This window comes from Patagioenas fasciata, chromosome 7, assembly GCF_037038585.1.
Source record: "Patagioenas fasciata isolate bPatFas1 chromosome 7, bPatFas1.hap1, whole genome shotgun sequence".
Lineage (NCBI taxonomy): Eukaryota > Metazoa > Chordata > Aves > Columbiformes > Columbidae > Patagioenas > Patagioenas fasciata.
Genome location: NC_092526.1, coordinates 11,725,317 through 11,746,409, shown reverse-complemented (window position 1 = coordinate 11,746,409; position 21,093 = coordinate 11,725,317). Strand labels below are relative to the sequence as shown.

General features: G+C 39.3%; 1 protein-coding gene across 2 annotated transcripts in view; it reads right to left on the bottom strand.

The window, feature by feature from the left end:
• The window catches only part of MYLK (myosin light chain kinase), a 210,396-nt gene that overhangs the window by 63,247 nt on the left and 126,056 nt on the right, over positions 1–21,093 (bottom strand). For both annotated transcript variants that reach the window (XM_065840410.2, XM_071810812.1), the window contains exons 12-16: positions 18,925–19,062; positions 18,058–18,255; positions 16,608–16,854; positions 9,988–10,068; positions 8,473–9,632 (exon numbers count right to left, since the gene is read on the bottom strand). In XM_065840410.2, the coding sequence (XP_065696482.1) occupies positions 8,473–9,632; positions 9,988–10,068; positions 16,608–16,854; positions 18,058–18,255; positions 18,925–19,062 (1,824 nt within the window). The remainder of the gene's footprint in view (positions 1–8,472; positions 9,633–9,987; positions 10,069–16,607; positions 16,855–18,057; positions 18,256–18,924; positions 19,063–21,093) is intronic.

Genomic DNA, 21,093 nt, shown 5'->3' with positions numbered 1-21,093 from the left:
TGTGTTAACCAGAGGTTGCCTTCTGCCTTCCAGAGTGCCTGACCACAGGCTCCCCAATAAATGTATCCGTTGTGATGTGGGAGATGTCACAGGCACAGGTGACAGTGGTCCTTGAAAAGGACTTCGAAATGTCCTTGGGAAGAACATCCCTCTGTCAGAAAAACTTTGTTTACTGACTGCCCTTGGAGACTAGACCTCAGTTTTGACACGGCAATTATGCTTTCGGCATTTAGCTGTTTCCTCATTGTAAAACTGGATGTTATTATTCAAGACAAATCTTATAAAAAAAAAAACATTCAAATGGTTCCCAACAAATTTGGTTTGCCAGACACGTACAAGGGTTAGAAGAAAATTATTTTTTCCCACCTCCTCATCCTCCACAAAATCAAGAAGCTCTAAATAATACAACTTCTCCCCTGAGAAATGATGTGAAAACAATCTCGGATGAAGACCACTGACCCCTCACTCACATGTGCTGTGCTCAGCCAATAACAGGGTGAAAAGAAAAGCCACATGCCTTCCCTGAGGCAGCTCATCTCCATGAGTCAGGCTGAGCCAAAAATGTCACGAGCTGCAGTTCCATTCCAAATGGAGGAGGGACACTAGAAAAGTATTCTTGCAGGCATCTAGCAAACATAAATTCACATGTCTCTGCTGTTTAGAGAGACAACTGGAGCGCAAGCCAAAGATAACTTCCAGTCTGAGAATTTGTACGAATCTGTATAACATAATTAGGAAAGATCTCACATTAGAACCTAAAAATGCTATTGAATATGAACATAAACTATGGAACAAAGACACATACCTATAAAGGAGATCTCTGTCCCCCTTACTGCAGGGAAGGAGTCTGACTTGTAAGGACAACTGGATGATTAAGGGACTGAAACAAAGCAGCATTTACTTATTCAGTTTTTGTTGGAGTTTTCTACTTGTTCAAAAGCCCTTCCTCACCTGCACACCAATCAGCTGATTGAAGGCTAATGTGACCTGGGGTCATCCCTTACCACTCATGCCATTGCAGTGTTGTCCATCCGCCATAGTGCAGCAAGATAACACTTTATGAGAAACATTTCCTTGTGCTGCATATACAAACAGAAACATCCCACCCTAACAATAAGTCATTCCCCACAATTACACTAAAAACTAGAAGCAAATCCTAGGTTTTTCTCATGACGAGCCTTGACTTGCCATGCGTGTTCAGTGTTAGTTTTGCATTTAAAATCTAGCCCTGGCCAGGCTGCATAGCAGGGGTCTGACTGAAGCTGCCTTTAGTTTATTCCACTGGAGGCAGAGTCCTCATGAAATAAAGTGTCTTACTCATTCCAAAATAATATTGATACGTTTTGAATTTTAATGAAGTTATTTTGTGAGAAGAATAGTGAAGGAAACCTGTTTTTTCAAGGACTGTATCCTTTTTCTCCTGACTTCCAGCTGCCTGCAGCAGTAATCTGCATCCCATTTTCCTCCAGTCCTTTATACTCCCCAGCAACTGCACTGGAAAGGCGCATACAAAGTACATGGGAATTGCTGGGATTGTTGCTACCACCCAATGCAATGGTGATATTCTGCTCTCAGTGGAGGAGTGAGGGGGAAACAAGATAATTTGGATCTTTCTCCTTTATTTAGCCACTACTTTTCATGAAACTGTGGGCTAGCAGGACTTAGCGTGAAACTGGCCAATGGTTCAAAAAAGTATTATCCAGGCTGGGTCAGGAGTGTAAGGAGAGGCTGAGAGGGCACATGGCTATAGAAAACCAGAAAACCAGAAAAAAGAAACCAAACCAGGTAAAACTTGGAGAGATTTCATAAGGACAGGAAACTCCCCAATAGGCCTATGTTCTGTGATCTGGAGCTACAGTCAGTTCACGGGACTAGAAGGGCAAATGTCTTTCAACGAAGTATTTGGTATTTCCTCTGCAAAAACCCTTAATGACCTGAAACAAGCTTATTTTCTCATAACTGCAAGAAATCCCAGACTGGTTACTCCAGTTGATTGTTCTGAATCCTCGCACTTCACAAATCCTGGCCAACTAAAAAGAATTTGTTATCAATTTAGTTCCCCCATCCCTTTTTTTTGAGTAACCAGCCCATGGACAGTCTTTAAAATACTGTCACAAAGGGCAGGATTGGAATAAAGATGAATAATGGGATATTCCACTTAGACATCAGAACTCGTGCAGGTCTAGAAAAGACCTGAACAGCCACAGAAGCCGTCAGTTTACTGGAGGCTCTACTTTAGATACACAAAGCCTTTCCCTTGCATTTTGAGCTATTAAAGGATTTTCTGACTTACTCAAAAATAGTGCAAGCCAGTTTAAAATATCTCTAGCCTCCTGCATTCTTTCCATGAACCTCTGCAGAAAGTCAACTTCAGATATAAAACAAATACACAAACCAACACAAAAAAGCTCCTGAGTCTAATTCCCTGCACTGGCATCTAGCCGGCCAAACTCCCAACTCTTATCCATGATGCAGATTGAAGTTCATGTCTTTCTCATTGGTATCCCATGGCATAAAGAAGCACTACGGAGTATTTAGACAAAATGAATAAATACTAAGCCATGAGAAATTGTGCCTTGGAGTCATAACAAATTTGCTAAGGAACTTGTTAGCCCGTTGGTGTTAATTTCCTAATAAATCACAAATTGTTTGGGAAAATACAAATTTGTGCTAGTGTTATGTAGTGTTATGTAAAAATGGCAAGTAGGTTGACTTGGAAATATTGACTACAGTTATAATGACAACAGGAAAAGTAGTGAAAAAACTCACATGAATTTCAGAGATGAAAAACTGTTAAATTTAATTATTGCTAATTGATGGTGTTTTGAGGAAAACAATGTAGAACCCTACTTAAATTGTTCATGAGATTACACATTAAATTGGTGAACGTATCTGTGTAAAGGTAATTTTCTTCGTCTTTACTGAAATATTTGTGCTCACATTATTCTGCTTGTAATTAATGCTATATCGTTGTATTTCTATATTAATGACTTTCATGTTAGGAAGAGTTAGAGTTGCCAAAATAAAGATCTCACAAAGAAGCTGACAACAGGAAAACAACAAAAAAAATGACCCCAAGCCTCCAAGGGCTGAATAAAGGACATTATGGAGAGAAAGTTAGTAAGAGCTTGACTTGTTCAGTTTTAGAAAAAAGAGAGAGAGAGAAGTATCTTCATTACAGAGTCACAGCCATTCTATCAAGTATAAATGGGCTCTTTGGCTTAGCAGAGAAAGGAGACAAGTGTATGGAGGAAGAAATTAGAAATAAGTCATTGCTTTGTTTCTTGCTTTAAAAACAAAACACTTATATGAATAATTAGACATTGCAATAAATCACCACTGATTATAGCAATGGCTCTCTTTTGCTATATTTAAACCTGTGTTACCTGCATTTCTCAAAGAAAGATTCAGACAAAAATGGCAGTATAGAGGGAAATTTTGTGGCATGTGACAAACATGGAGGTGTGTCAGAACTGATGCTCAGATGATCTCCCTAGCCTTAAACTTTGTGAAGCTTTTTTTAAAGTGCAGAATACACCTACTTTCAGCAGTACACCCAGTTATGTTAATTATACGTGAAAGTCTTGCTCGAAGTTAATTACAAAGAAATAAAAAGAGTCATGGCAGATCCTAGTTAGACTGACACACACAGACTTGCACAACTGATAGGAAGATTTAGGAGTTATGTTAAGTCACAAGAAAGTTGTTAAGGCATTATTGCTAACAAGATTACCAACTTTTTATAGCTGCCAAGACACTTAGGAAAAAAAAAAAAAAAGCCGTGTTGCACAAAGCAGTGCAAACTCTGAGCATTTCTGGGCTACACCATCCCTACTACCTAAGCCTACAGTGAGTAGTTCCTCTTCTATCTGTATAGCCACATGGTACTATATCTAGTCAAAGAAAGCAGAACAAGCTGTTTTTAAAATGGCAACTTTGCCAGATTTTGCTTAAATTCATTGTGCATCTCAGTTCTCCAGTCTAGTAAGGCAGTCAGCTTCCAAACCCCTTTCACTGTCATCTTCTAGAACAACTTTCGTAATCATGCAAAAATTTATCTGGATTTTCTATCCAAGCCTGAGTCACACACCAGGACATTAGCACCGGGCATTGCTGTGCCAAGTACCATACAAATGTAAAACAAAATGGTTCCTGCTCTAAAGAGTTTGCTGTGTGAGGAAGCTTATTCTACTCAGTCCTTATAAGTCTAACTCCACTGTCATGTCTGCTAGAGCCTTCTTAAAAACTTTTCTCCGAACAAAAAGCCCCCTGTAACTTTAAACAAAAAACTCTCTCATATGAAAATCAACTGCCTTTTACTCATACACCATCTAACCTGTCCATATAAATGCATAATGGTCTAATTTACGAGTACTCTCTTTTGTTTGTTTGTTACAGTTACCATTTATTTGGAGATTTCACAGACAAAAAAAATCTCATCAGTAGCTATCCTGGGAATGTAGATAACCACAGTCTGACAAGTGTTTAAAATAAGAAAAAAGTAAAATCAAAGCATTAATAAACTCCTACCAAAATGATATTTTAAGCAACAAATCACTCATACCAATCAACAGACAGAATACTATTTGGGGAACTATTGAGAAAAATGGAGAAACAAGTACTGACATCCATGATTTCAAAGGGAAACAAAACAGTATTACTAGTTGAAATGCAAAATGGGAGGAATGGATTGATCTTAGATATGTTGTGATTGTGACATTCAGTATGATGCTGCCCAGATCTGACTTCTAATTACTAATGAAAACTTAACCCTGGAATAATAGAATCCTTTGCAAGCCCTAGATTAATTACTAGACCACAACAGAAATGTTGTATAAACACACCTGAAGATGAAGGTAGTTTTTGAGGCATGATTTAGTTTTTCCTTTGCCTTACTAATCAGCAATTATTCTGCTCTGGGTCTTTGAATTCGGGCTTCTCCAGTGGTACAGAAGTGAGGCAAACATCCCCCCTTCTCTTGCACACTAATGGCTGAACAGCCTTGGACAGGCAATGTAGTGTTCATGTCTTTAAACACAGAGGAGATGGGTGAACAGAGTTGTTTCTAACAGGTAAAGAGTCTAACTATCAGCTGGGGCAAATATGCCAAGGAAAGTTACTTTCAGTGACACATAAAGGGACTAACTTGTTTGTCGATCCTGTGAACTTGTTACACACAAGTACACTTTAAAGTCCGCCCTTCCTGGCCAAATATGTTATTTGTTTTATCAGGTGGGCATGTTCCTGAAATGAGATTTTATGTATTTATCTTTGCAGTATTTTTTTCACCAGGTCATCAGCAAACTGTTATCTATTCCCAGCAATGTCAGAGAGGGTTAATTGAATTTCCAAAAGACAAATACATGGTGTTCTGCAGGTTCATGTGCTGGTTACACTGAACAGTTTGTGGGCCACTGGCCAGTGGCCCATACTAAGATGGGCTTGTAATATGATTAGAAGCAGATAGATGTGTCTCACTCTAGACAGAGGATTTTCCAATATCCAGCTCACTAAGAACAAGTAAGTTATTCTTCTGTGAGGTACCTCTGGACAATTTTCCATACTTGAGAACAAGTGGTCACAGCAGCACAAAACTCTTTGCTGAAATAGCTAAGAATAGAGTCACTCTATCCACTTCCATAGTGGATTTTGTTGCCGAACACAAGAGGAACAAGGTCATACTGAAGAAATGAAAAATGGCTTTGCGACATCTAAGCCTGTCAATATGAGCTAGGTTGGTTTGCTCTGAATTCCTCTCCTTCCCCACAGACTCAACCCTATTTCAGCTAAGGATGACTCTAGGAGATTATCTCCAGAGCCCATTAAATGCTGCTCCAAGGTTGGCCAAAGCAACTGCTGCTGAAGGACACGACACCTGCCGGTGTGACAGAGCTGCTTTTTTAGCGTTTGGGGCAAAAGGCGGAATCTGGGATTTGGCATTGGGCTGCTGAGTCCTGCATCCAGTTTTATGGTTGCTATCTATGTTTAAAGCTGCTCCAAACACTTTCTGTGAGACTAATCCATACGGTTTCTCTGTTGAACAATATTTCCTGATATTCATCCTGAATTCATTATTTCTCAATTCTAGTCTGCAGCTCTAATTATTCCTTCTCTTCCCCTGGTTCTTTCAACTATTTATGTGTTTCTGATGAGGGGAAAAGAGAAAAATCAATCTCTGAGAAAAGTGGGACTTACTTAAAGTGAGTATCATGTGCACCTAGTTAATTACTTAACTGTTGGCATGAAAGCATCTCACAACGGGAGAGCAGCAACACATGGTTCTCCAAGTGCCAAAGCTAGTAGGTACTGTCAGGAAAAACCCTAAATCCATCATCGTGCAAGGCATCCCCTCAGTGCACCAGAGGGCATGTAATAAGGTTTTTAAAAAATAGTTCTAATCCTTATTCCATTTCTTTCCATCAGATGAGAAAACTGTACCATTTACTTCCCTGTGTAGTATTTCTTTCTAAGATCCTCTGCAAATATGTGCGAAAGAAAGCGTAACTCTGAAGTACTGGTGGTACTGCCTGCCTAAGCACTATACTAGTGTAATAATGCAGGTAAAACTCAAACATACGGACAGCTTATTCACTCCCTGCAAGAAGCTGTCCTGAAAGTGTGGATTCCTTATCCAGTGCTCCTTGCCTCCACGGAAAGCACTGCTGAAGTGTGACATCCTGACAAAATACCAGCTCTGGAGTGTTTTGACAAAGATTGTCACCTAGCCCAGACAAACTGGATGGGATAAGTCACATGCCTTGCTCACGCAGGTGCGAGAGCATTTCTGTGCATGAGGATCACTCCACTGTAAACACAACTACACTGGAGTTTCAGCTCCATGGTACCATTTTATAAAGTGAATATAAGTTGGGAGTTTGTAACAGATAAGCACTCAGATTATTTCTGTCAGGAAAACAGTTTTCTTCAGCACAACAACACTAATGCTTTGGAATTTTAGGAGGCTCTACCATAGCTCAGAAGCTTTGCTACAGAGATGCTGTCTATCTGATATACTTTGGTAGGAGACATGAAGCTTTGAGATGCATAATTTCTTTTCACTCTGAGCAGCTCCAAGAAAACCCTTGAAATTTTTCTTCCAGTATAAGGCGGATTAAATTGCAGTCTTCCATCTTCCTGATCCTATCAGTCCTTTTTACAAGGGTGGCATTTCCATCATTCAACTTTTTCTCACGTAAAAAACAGTTACCCCTATTCTATACAGTCTGCTCTGGTGCAAATCATCATGTACTCAAATAATTTTTTAATGCTACTTCAGACACATGCCAGATACAACACACCTGCTACCATTTCCCTCTCTCCATCTACTTACTTTGGTATCCCCTTAACATAGCACTTGGGTACCTTTTTCCCCCCATGCTATCTGAAGGCAATGTTATTTCTGACTGCATCTGCTTTGAAGGGATCCTCATGTTTCAGTGCTTGGAACACTGCAATGGGATTCATCTCTTGTGGTGAACCATTGTGCATAGTCATTTGGTTCTCATTTAATAATACTGAAAATAGTCTGGATTAAAAAGATTCGCAATTAAGAGTGCACACCACTATGCTAAGCTATAATTCTTACTGTGATCAAGAACTTTTTACTACCATGTGCAGGACAGTGTCAGTCTCTGTATAATTCAGTGTTTTATGAAAGAAATATGAAGTTAACAATATTTTTGTATTAGGAGTTATCCTCCCTATTTTTGTGCCAGGGAAAATGTATTTTGTCCAGATACAATATTAACTTTCATACAAAACCAGCCTAGTAGGGTTTCATTATTCACAATGTGGAATATAAAAAGATCACTCATTTTGACAACAGTATTTGTTCTCTCTGAGGACTTTTACCGAACTCTGTACTATTCTTAAATTAGTTAAAAGTCACCAGGCCAGTGGGATTCAAATATTTAAGTGTCTGTAAAGACAACAGATGCATCTGTGGTGGGGCATTAAACAGACTGGAAATAAATTCTCAACTCTGATCTTAACTATGTAACTAGAAGTTGTTGTAATTTCTTTCTATAACACAACACCTCTTTGCTTCTGTGTTTCTTATTGCAATAAAAAGCCTGAAATACTAAACATGCAGAAGAATTAAATTAGAATTTGTAAACCAGCAAGAATAGTATTCTGTTTCCAATGTTCTAAATCCTTAAAGTACAGCTTAAGTAAATGTCATGTACCAGCTCCTTAAACAGCGTTAGCAATGTAAACAGCATTTAAAAATGCAAGAAGACAACTTTATAAAAATTACATCTGCAGGTTGTTAAAGAAGAATCTGCAAGAAATGTCAAACAATACTGTTCCTTGTGTACTCCACTGAAATAACAAGAAAGTTGCATCTGGAAATAGTTACTAGCACAGCACTTAAATAAAGTATTGCTTTAACTTTAATGAACTAAATATTATTAATCAAGAGCCGGATATAATAGTGTGCCATCCAGCTGGCTTCTAATGCAATTAATTTACCTTCTTGGGAGATGACAGTGGACTTTGATGATTTGATGGGTTTGCTGTCTAGAGTCCAGGTGACAGCTGCAGGGGGATCAGAGGAAATCCGACATTGTAAGACCAATTTTTCACCATCTACTCCTTGAGCATCCTGGAGCTTCTCTGTAAAGGAAGGTGCTGTTCCTTTGCTTACTGGTGGTTTGCTTGCTGGTGGATTGCTTACTGGTGGTTTGCTTTCTGGTGGATTGCTTACTGGTGGTTTACTTGCTGGTGGTTTGCTTTCTGGTGGATTGCTTACTGGTGGTTTACTTGCTGGTGGTTTGCTTTCTGGTGGATTGCTTACTGGTGGTTTACTTGCTGGTGCATTGCTTACTGGTGGTTTGCTTGCTGGTGCATTGCTTACTGGTGGTTTGCTTGCTGGTGGGTTGCTTGCTGGTGGGTTGCTTGCTGGTGGGTTGCTTACTGGTGGTTTGCTTGCTGCTGCTTTGTTTTCAACTTTTTTCCCAATTATTCCACCATCCACCACCGGACACCCATGTTCACGGTTTCTGTCATTCTTCTCTTCTTTTTTCACTGCTGGTTTGGCAACAGGGGCTTGAGAATTGGGGGTTGCATTCTGGGCTTCAGAACTGGTGCGGGCATTTGCTGCTGGGGTGCTAGCGCTGCCATTCTCTGCAGGTGGCTTTTTCTTTGAGCCCAGTACAGATCTGAAATCTGTAATGGCTGGCTTAGGAGGTGGCGCCTTCTCTGGCAATGGGGTTTTTGGGGTGCCTTTCTTGGCCAGCACAGAGCGGAAGTCCACCTGCTGAGGAGCATGAACTTTCCTTTCCTCCTCTGACAAGGTCTTGGGTTTGACCTGCCGCTGCAGGTTTGCTCGGAAGTCCATTTGCTCGGCTGGGATTTCTTTCAGTTCCTCCTCAGAAAAACTTTTGGTGCTGACTTTCTTGCCTAAAATATCACGGAAATCAAGTTGCTCAGCTTCCTGCTGCCTCAGGCTCTCCTCTGTGTGTTCCCGAGTTTCCACTCGCCTCTTCAGCACACCTCGGACGTCTTCCTGCTCTTCCTCAGCTGCTCTGGTTTCGCTGTTGTTCTTTTTGAAGCCACTTGTTCTATCAAATGTTAGTTTACCATGATCTCCACCATCTCTTTGCTCTCCAGAGCTGGCTGATTCCCTCCCACTATGATCCGAAAAAGAAAAGAGAGAGCCAGGAAAGGGGCTGGTTTAAAAATGTCAGGGAACAATCTCAGAGCAGGAACAAAATGTGTTTATAGAAGGGGAGGTTGATTAGAGGAGCACACTCCATTAGTTTATTGCATCAATGATGACTTCAGGAGCCATATAAGGGCACAAACAAAAAAGATCTTCTCTACTCTGGCTTGGTGCAATGTGCTTAGACTTTATGATGAAAACAATTTGTTGGGTCACATTTGGGGATTAGGTTGAACAGCAGCCAGCCTGGGTCTGTAAGAGCAGGGAATTAACGGAGCAAAAAATAGAACCCACCCATGCAAGTCCCTGGGAAAAATACTCACTCTCTGAGCATTTCTGCTCTGGAAGCTGAACTCTCCCGCAGCATCAGAGACACCTGGCAGCTGCATTCTCCAACTTGGTTCCTGAAATATTTAAGTGAAATCAGAAAAGCAGAGGTTTCTCCCTCCAAAACCATAAGCTGCCTGAGCTAAGTGATTGTGTGTTGCACTAAAGCAGCTCAAACCCAGTGTGGCACCCTCCTTTCCTGTGCCCAGTGGGGGCTGACTGCATGGATTTGGTCCCCCTATATTTGGAGCCAAGCTATCTCAAATAACTTTTACTGGTCTGTTGCTGTCTATATTGGGAACAACATACTCCCTGAACAAAAATCAAAGCAATTTACAGAATGAAACAGCTGCAAACAAACAAGCTAAAGGGAAACAAATTTAAAAGCTGGAAAATCAAGGCAAGGGAAGGGGCTATTTTGCAAAGTTGAAAACCTTTCCGACTCTGCCTACTGTTTATTTATTCAAACCCAAGCTCTTAAGTTTTCTAATGCTAAGATATTAAAAGCAGGGTCTCATTTCCTTCCCTCCCCCCCCAGCCCAACCAATCAGCAAAACCCATCGACATGGATTGCTCCAGCCTGTACGTGTTTATATTAAAAAACATAAAAGTGTCACCATATATGGTGCTGAGTACTTATTCTTCCTTTTGCAGAGGAATACCACGGATGCCTTCTGGAAAGGGCTCCCATTAAAGAATTCATTTAGAGTGCTCTCCCTACCCCTGCTGCTCCCTCCCTCCCACAGATATATATCATTCTTCTAGCCCCAAACGGCTCTTCTCGACTCAACACAGGAGATGTCAAAAGCAAAATTTAACTCTCCCAGGGCAGCAGTTGTGTAACTATTGCCACCATTCCCCTGAACTGCTATTAAAAAAACCAAACTTGAATTGATTAAGGGCTACAGATATTTTTTATTAGTGAAAACACTTTTGTCCTCCCCAATTTAGGTATAACCTTGTAAATGGGCTGCAAAGTCCTGGATGACTTTTCTTTTTCAAGCAAAAATAATTTTTGCTACTGAAAACATTTCCTGGACATGAACAAAACATCTGTGTTGTGGGGAGGAAGGAAAGTGAGATGGGTTTTCTCAGCTGTGTTCTGCTTTCAGAAGACTCGCTAGATAAGAGTACCTTCAAGTCTACTTTGCCCTGACATTTAAAACACAGACTCAGGAGTACCTTTTGGTAGTTTGCCATGAACATGTTGTCTGACCTGTTTTTTAAATAGTCCATGGAAATATAGTCCTAGATATGGTTCTGTTTTGGTGAATAAGCTATAATTTCACCCTTTCGCAACTTGCAATGAAGTCACACAGTAGGCAAGATCATTAACACAGATGCAGCACCAAGTTACATCTTTATAACAGCAATTAGTGCCATCACCTTTTCAGAGGTATTTCCCTTGCTTTCTGTTTCTTTAGAAAATGAAACAGTGGATCAGCCTGATATGAAAATCAAGCCTTTAACACCAAGAAGAAATTGAAAGGGTTGACTGAAGTAACTGGATTGCAAAGTAAAGGCCCTGCTGGTAGGAACATACCTTACTTGACCTTGAGACCACTGAGAACAAGAATCCATAGAAATGTTTTCAACACTTCATACCCAACAAGTCCAAATATGTACACTAGAAACTACTGTTGAAGGCAATTCACAAGGATAGCACTGAAAGCCACAGCCCTCATTTCCTTCAATACAAAATCTAGAGAACATCCAAGTACCAAACAGAAACTGTCCAAATGGCAGGGGAGGATCCAAGCCAATGCTAAGAGTATTTAACTCAGTCCTGGACTGGAGATCTGCCATTCTTACTTCCTCTTATGTGTGACTTCCACTTGGAAGCAAGAGAAATAGAAAGAAGCAAAGACAGAAAAATAAAGAATTGCACGTCACATCCTCCCAATGTACTGCTTGGCATCAAATGATGGCAGGGTACCAACACTGCTGAAAACCTGTTGTCTTTAAACAATGCATTTCAAACTGCTCCCTTTTGCCAATATGGAAACTCGTGACTTTTTTTCCTGCTCTCAGAAGCTTTTAAGAAAAGCAGATGCATTCTGAAACTGCTCAAGTACTTTCTCATCCAGCAGTGCTACAAGGTTGTTAGCAGGATGTTGCTTTACCAGCAGATCCCTCCTGTAAGTCTCCTAGAACTCAATTACTCTTCCTTTAGGACTTAAAACCAATCCAAAGTTGACAAAGTAGGACAAGCCATGCAAGCTGAAGTATAGACAATTTACAGCATACATCAAATAGGGAGGTACCACCACTCAGCTTCTGTCATGACTGTATGGCAAAAATATTTGCCCACAAGAATTGTGTCACCAGTGGGAGAGGTTAAAGTAACAAAGACAGTACTCTCCCCAGAGAGGGATCTCGGGATACTGAACACGATCCTGACCACTGTGAAGAATAATAGCATTTCTGCAGGACCCATTTCTGCAATGCATCTTTCCTTCTGCAAATTCTTCACATATGCAAAGAAGCAAGTAAGGAAAGCAAAGTAAACCTCTCTAAACTAAGCTATTTTTCACAGGGTTTGGAAAATAAAGGAGGGGGTAAGAAAGCAGGAGAGCATTTTGTTCTTTCTATTTTTAAAGCCTTGGGAAGCACTTACAAATTATGGCAAGAGTGGGATATAGAAGTACCTAGATGGAAAAAAAATATTCACATGGTAGTTTTCTGATCTTAATTATGATTTCTGATTGAAGTGAATGGCTGAAAACTAGACCACTGGATATAAATCTCAAGTGTGTGTCTGATTCATCATATCCCCGTTCAAAAGTGTAGCCTTCTCAGGGCAAGTCTTGCTCCCAGTCAAATCAAAGTGAGTTTTGTTACTGATTTTAGGAGCAGGGGAAACTTAATTTTGTCTTCTGAATTCAGTTGCAGAGTCTAAAAAGGTGAAATTAATAACACTGACCCACCTTGGAGATCACAAGATGGAAAAAGAGAAACAAGCCAAGAAAAATTAAGAAGGACTGGATGGTTTAGATGCTAAATTAAATCAAGAATAATTATGGAAACTTTGTAAATATTTTTACATTTACGTAATTTCAGAATCTAGGCAAGGCAAGATACACAGGGGCAGTTAGAAAAAACAGTTTTGCAGTACACAAGCACCACAAAGTCTTTCACGTCTCCGCTGTTTTGAATCCTGGCAATAACAATATTACTTCTGCTACTTGAGGTTCTGTGTGTTGGCATTTTATCAACAAAACCCTAGACAAAGACAGATGTTAGCGGCTCTGTTATTGTAGAATAATGATAGACATGGATAAAACCTATGCTCAGCAGCTATGCTATAAAGAAGTGTCTGGAAGTGTTGACTTTTGCAGTATTCTTCTGTAGAATGCTCATGCACAGAACTTATCTTTAGAATGTCAAGGAGTGATTTTAAAAAAACCCACCAAAAACAAATAAAACCCCAGCTGCAAAGCCTGAAGCAATTTTAAAAATAGCACTCTGTCCTATTGTGAGATCAGTTTTCCCTGGAATGGCTTTTATGTTCAAAATATCTTGAAATAGTAGTTTCTTGGCAGAATCTATTCAAATATTTTCACTGAACCTTAGATGAGACTTATTGTCTGCATGTCCCTAGGAAGGACTCTCTGGAGGAAGAGGAAAAAAAACATTGTTAGTTAAAGTGTAGGGACACACCAAAAATCCTACCAGGCTACTAAATGCGAAACCAGTATTGCAGAGTAAATCACATTTTTAAAGAATGAACTGAAGGGGGCAAAGAAGTTGATCCCAGCTATAGCTGGTGCTTCAGTGCAGGTAACTGCAAGGCCTCAGAATGAAGTTTTGCAACTCTTTTGTGAGTTAGTTAAATGGAGAGAAAGTCCAGACTCCATGAAGCTTTAACCCCAAAGAAAGCAACTAATCTACTGGATCACAGTTTTAGCTGACATAAAGCAGAACAGCTCCACTGGCTTCAAAGAGGATACACTGATTTATCTCATTTGAGGGTTGGGCCAAAATCTTTTATACCTGAAAGACCAGTCATTTTGTTTGCATTTTACAGCATTGAGTGGGAGAATGGAGTGGGAAGGAGTCGAGGTTTTCTTTCCTAAAAACAGACAATGTGTTGATATCTGAAAACAAGGTTTGCAAACTATATTTTACTGAAAAGACAGAACTATGTTTACTCTTTGCTGTAATGGAATGTAAACTTACAACTGATTTTTATATAACCTGAATTGAACAGTATTTGAGGTACCACTGATTTATAAGATGAATATTTGTCTGTGATTTTAATCAGATTACCAAAATCTCTAAATAAGATTAATCAACACTAATCAAACTTTTATGGAGAAATACTCAGTGTCTGAGAAGACAAAGGTTAACAAAGCAGATGATTTGTTTAAGGAACTGCAGGAGGACTCCTGAGGTCTCTCATGTTGACAGTGCTATTATAAAGGCTTTGCATAACAAATTCAATGTCTGTCCAGTACTGCCCATTTCTTTGCTTACCTCTTCATTTATGATGTACCCTCTGACTGAAAGAACGTGGGAAAGTCATACTGGGATAAAAGGATACCAGTGCTTGCATCCCTGGAAGGATGCAAAGGACAGGAGCAGAATGTGATATCTCTGGTTTTCTGCATCAGAAAATGATTGTTATTTCCCATCTCAATCATGATGTTTTCACAGAGATACTGACCCAGCTGCAAGGGCTGGCATTTTGCAGGCTGTAAAATGTTCAAATTTCAATGGATGAACCACAATAGTGGATGATTCTGTTCTTTTTATATTAATATTTATGCAACATCATTCCTTGAGGCCAGAGTAATAAAAGGCTCAATGAAACATTATTAGGACAATTAAAGAATGCAAGTGTAGAGGAATCAGAGGTCTGTGTAGTTTTTAAACAAGGACTGGGAGAGGCTACAATGACTACCCTCTTAAAAGTCAGACTTGGTAGTCTGCTATATAGTAAAATGCAACACAAACACATTTTCGAAATAACGCTGAAGGAGGGAAAGCAAGCAAGCCAGCCAGCAACCATTGATGGATCACACTAGAATCACACTGGGCTACACACCCTTGTCATTTCACTCTGATGAAAGGACAAAGAACTATGAAGAGACAAATAGATCTTTTGTTAAATCCAAATTTTTAATACCAGTGTTTTAATTTATGAGCAGCCAACAAAAAGGGAGAATTGTGGTGGTATTAGGACAGAATGTAGAGCTTAACAATAATGGAGAAAAAAATTGGAAAATAATTAACACTGCTAGGAAACCATGCCCAGACTAAATTAAGGGAGTTGGAGAAGGAATGACTCCCTAAAAGCAGCTATGTGACATGCTTCTAAAACTAATACATGAAAAGAGCTGCACATTTTATTTGAAAATAAAATGATTGTTTAAAAATAGCCTGCTGTCAACTTCTCTATAAACTCTTCAGTGAATTGACTTGTGGTTTCTCAGTTATTCAATATTTTTAATGGACTTTGTAGGATTTTTTGAGAGAAAGACACAAAACACAGCTCTCCTCTCAGGTAATGTTAAGACTGTTTCTGAATATATAAACAATTCTCAATCAAATATTCAAGACAAATGCAGGGAGTTCAAAAGCTATTCAGACAAGACTATTTGCTGCTGAAAATTATTTTAGCTCTGTTGGAAACTTGAAGTTATACAGCTGACATGTGGCTCCTTGGATGTTCTAGAGGCAGTTACTACTCTGTTGTTCACAGTAATAAGCAATTGCCTAAAAGCACATGGCTTTCTGTTCCCCAAAGAGTAACTGGAATTTTACAAATGACAGCAAGGTAAAAAGAGGTATCTGCATTCCCCTTGCTTTAATTACAACATAGCTTTACTCAACGGGGATTAGAAAAAGCCAACATGAATGCGCTGATCTTTGTGGAATCCCCAGTTATTTCTCCAGTAAAAGGATTAGGGAATAAGTGAAACTAGCACTTAATCTGCTGTGTTGTTTTCTAGCTACAATTCTACTTCTGCACTCTCCTAAGATTGTTCTTCTCTGCTAATTTTCTGAAACAATTTATATTCTAAGTGTACATTCTGTTCTATTCTAGAGTCATGAGGCATCCACTTTGACAGACGCCTTCAGCGATTAACTTAGCCTGGGTGACCAACAACTACACCAGATCATTACTGCTAACTTGTTCAACTCAGCCACAACAGAATCTTTCATAAAGCCCTCTTGGCTCTCCTTTGTTCTTCCTGTTCTCTTTCCTTCTTCTGTCCCTGAAGTTTTCCTGAAATAGCTGATTCTCTCTCAGTCCAAGCGAAACCACTAGTATATCATAAGAGAAGATGCCCATGTCCAGAGGACGCAAACCAAAGTGTGGAAATGCATCAGCAGCAGGTAACAAATCCCAGAGTTTGGCTCGCTCTCTCACAGAGGTCGGTTCACAATTTGTTGTAGAGTACAAAGCGCCTATATCTAACAAAGGGCTTATTTGCGAAAAGGTAATAGCCCTTATGGTTCTACCTACACAAATGTTAGAAAGAAGACTTGAAATGCTATGATTCTGTGATTCTTTAGTACCCTTCTGTTTTGTGCGAGTAGGTGGGAATTTCAGTGTGAAGGTAAATATAACATTGTTCCAAGAGAACAACTCTTTTCATGGCAAACATACCTGAGCTGAATTTCATATTGCCCTGTGTGATGGGACTGCACATTCCTCAAGATCAGTGTGAAGATGTCTTCATTTTGCAGGATTTCACATGTCATTCCTGGCATTATTTCTTGCCCATCTTTAAACCAGTGAACAGTGGGGAAAGGATCTCCAGCAATGGCACAGGATATAAGGACATTTTGCCCAGGAGCTGCTGTCACTGATCTTGGTTTGCTAATGAACCAGGGCTGAATACCATCCTGAGGTTCTGTAGTTTACAAACACAGTTTACAAATCAGGAGAAAATACCAAGCTTGATTGTAACTAATAAGATAAATAATTTCAGGGAAAGCAGTCACAGAAAGCAAAGTTATTTTGAACATGCAGGTATAAGTTTTTAATTTGAAAAGTAGTCAGGCTTTCATTTTGGAAGTAACTTGTGTTGGTACTAAAATTAATCATTTACTTGGCACTTCACTGGCTCAGTCCAGGTTTATATTAAGAGCAAAACAAAAGGACTTTAAAGCTGCCCTAAAAGGAATCTTGAAGATTTGTCCTTGGAGAATAAGAGTAGGAATAGCTTCAAGGGCAAGAGACAGTACTATGACTGCTATGCAGTTGAGAGCTCATGAAATAAATCACCATTAACAGTTGCATAAAATTGCATTTAGTATAGAAGACTGACCCCAAGGCCAGACCTCAGGGGACTGCAGAGAATAGAGGAAGGTCTGAATTCAGAGCAGACAGTGACAACAGATACGGACCCACCCCTGGAGGCACAGCTCTCTAAAATCCTGGGGTTAAGTTCATTTACCTTAAAAATAATAAAAAATAAAAAATAAAAAATAATAATAAAAAAAAAGTCTCCTGTTGATTTCCAATAATTCTCAGTAATGACTATGGGAAAATGTTGGTGTACAGTAAGATTAGATTAAGTCCCCTGTCACGAAGGTAGTGAAAGCCCAATCACAGGAAGTTTGTAGGTACTTCAGTGTTTACTGTGGGATTTACATCATGCAAGGAGATTCAAAGCCAAATTGCAGAAATCATGTGTTCCTCACCTGGTACCACTACAACACTAATATTAACGCCAGGATACCTGCCTCCTAGACAGCTTTTAAAAATACTCAGGTCTTTAATTAGAAAGAAAAACATCATTAAATGGTTTACATTAAGTCCAGACCTAACTAAGAGTTAGAATCTGAAGCTGCATTTAGCAGTTTTGCACTGTCCCTAGGAATAGGACTCGGGAATGCATTTTTGAAATAGTAACATAATGTTCCAGAGGGAAAAGATTTTTTTAAAGTTGCTTCTGCTCAATATCCTTTTAAATTCGGATGCAGAGACTGAGAACTCCTAGCATCCTTCACAACAGACTTTATAAACACTCATGTACTTTAAATAGACACTCTTCCAGCACATCAGAATTATTTTCTTCTAGCATTCCCTAAGGTGGAGAAGAACTCTATACCTTGTACTGTCAATGTAGCCTGGGTTTGAGTTTCTCCTAATTCATTCCAGGCTTCACAGGTGTATTTGCCTGTGTCTTCAGGAAATACTTCCTGGATGTACAAACTGTACTCATTGCCTTTCTTCTCAAAGTGGAAATCTTCTGTCTCCTGGATTTCTTTCCCATTATGCAGCCAGATAATTTCAGGAGGTGGGTTAGCTGAAAAGTAGGAAACAACAAAAAACAGAGACACACATAAAATCCCCCATATATTAAGAAAACAAACAAGGTTGGTTGTTGTCTGCCAACTGATTCTGCAATCTCATTTTCAAAAAATTCAGGAATTTCATTAACTCTGTTGATGCTGTGTAATGTGGAATAGTTCTAAGTTTGTCTTATTACACTTAAAATGCAAATGATAAGGGAAGCGTGCATACAACAGACGGGGAGAATGAGTCCTAGATCCCACAAAGATGGTTATCAAGGGTTTCTGCTATCTAAGTTGATACCAGGACTACTCTTTTCTGCAGCACTAATCTTACTCCAACTGGAAGGAATTCAGTCTTGTTTGGTTCACAACAAAAGCTGTTACAAGTACCCTGAGACTTAGTTTTAGTTCAACAGCAGGACCCAATAATATCATCATTCTTATTATTATTCCATTAAGTAAACACTTTTACAGGTCTGGGCACGTTAACACTGGACAATGTTCATCCATCCTGAAGATCAGATGAGACAAACCTATTATTTATTTTTAAAAAATTAGTTCCCTGAAATGTTATTTACAAATGCAAAGACACCTGCTAAAAGAAAACAGCAGTGGAAAAAAGCACAAAGGTTGCAGCAGGACTTAATTTTTTTAAATAATACTGTTCTATAGCTACACACCTGATATCTCCACAGTCATTATCACTTGACTTCCATCCATTACTTTAAGGTCAGTCAGCCCTTTAAGGAAGATGGGTGCAAAAGTCTCATTTAACTGGGCAGCCTGTGCACTTTCTGCCTTCTTGCTGCTCTTCTTTTCTGTGAAGTTAAGAGAACAAAAGGGGAAATTTTCATGACAAATTTTGACTGTCCTTGGATTCAGACTGGTTTTGAGTCAGTGGTCTTGTTTCAGCTCCCAGAAGGCAGAAATAACTGAAACCACCCAATACAGCTGTTCTGCCTTTCCAGTAGTCTAAGCAGAAAGTCAAGAAATGGGATCTTTTCTTCAGGGATCCTCCTACATAATTGTTAACAGATATCACAGAGTATCACACAGAAATTTAAACTCATTTTTTTCCCAAGTACACATACTCAGGTGCAAAAGAAAGAACACAAAACAAACCCCAAAGCAACTTGTAGCCAGCAATTCAATGCCTTTAATCACTGCTAAATTCACATAAAAATCTTAAAATATGTTACAAGTTGCTAATAATTGATGAGTTAAAAATATAAAATCACAGGAATATAGGATTTACCACTCTTCATGAAACTACAAAACATTTGGTTTGTTGGACAGTCAATGTCAAATGGGTTCAAGTTCCATATCCCCTCCTGTATTACATTGGGCCAATGATGGGAAAGACGGAAGCCTGAGGTTATCAACATATATCACAAAACAAACTATTGGATTTTTTTTGTTGGTTTGTTTCTTTGTTTTTCCAGGCTGTACAATAAAATGATGATTGTTAGAGTTAAATTAATCACTCTTAAAAATAAAATCTATCTGTGATAAGATATGTAATCTCCAGCAGCCCCCGTGATTTCCTCTGACTTGGATTCAGAGGCTATGAAACAAGATCATTTAACTGTGATCTATATAGTACACTAGACCAGGAAAGATACTTCTGCTCTAAAAACCTGAGCAAAGACACTTTTGAAGCCAAAGAAGTGGCCATGACCAAATATAAGAAGTCATAAATATTTATCGGTCACTTGGATACACTTTTTGTTTTGTTTAGCTTGAGTTCAGACCTTTTACGTCTTGCCTTTAAAATGCTAACTCAATTTTTTGTCCACACATGAAAATAGTTTCGTTTTGGTTTTTCCTACCTTCAAAATTTTCAAAGGTACGTCAAGATCACTCAAAACAGTACTACAGCAACACAAAGTGCCAGACTGAAAAAAACCCACCATTCATAAAAGGATGGTGATTAGAAGAACTGAAAGCACCTCACTGAACAAGTCCACTGAGCTACCTGGAGGCAAAAAGTTGAGCTTGTCCCAGGGCTATTTGAGCTCAATGTAAATTTGGAAGCTGCCTGGAGAGGAAGTTTTTCCTCTTCTCTAGCAAAGTTTTTTCTAGCCAAAATCTTGTCTCTCTGGCTTATGTCATAGGTCTTTGCCTGGCGCTGAGCAGCAAGACATTGATGCATGTGAGAATGGAAATATGAGACCTGTCTGAGACCCACTCAGTTCAGGGTTGTGCACTTCTCTGAAATGCCTGGTTCACCATCAGACCACATTGATCCATCTTAGGGCTTCCTATAGCACCTGCTTGTAAGTGACTAGTGCTGTATAGAAAATAGCCATGGAGTTGGGTCAAACCCATCTTCAATAATAAACTGCTGTGGTTCACCATATTCCTGTTTTGTACTGTTTATTCAGGGAAACAGCTTCAAACAACTGCTATACTAAGCAATATCAGCACATGCTCCTTCAATACTTGGATACCTTGCAAAAAATTCCTTTGTCCATCATGATGGAACAGACCTGGGAGGGAAAGCAGAAATCCATATAATAGGAAAAGGACGCAAATAAGAAGAAAGGAAGAAAAGGAAAAAACCTCTAGAAAATAATAAGGCAGGAAAAAGGCACAGGAAAAAAAAAGGAAAGGACACTTAAATGATGATGTTTCTGTTATCCTTTTTTTGAAATAATTCATAACATTGCAAATCGAGAAGGCAGATATGCAATAAATGGAGAGCAGGGAAAGGAAACATAAAATCGGAGGTGTGATTCTAGACCAACAGAGATACAGACTTGGAGTATGATCTCAGGTGTTCAAGCCTTCAGAGGACAGATAACTAAAAAAGAGCTGAAAGAGCTCTTACAAGAGAGTTAACAGCCGCC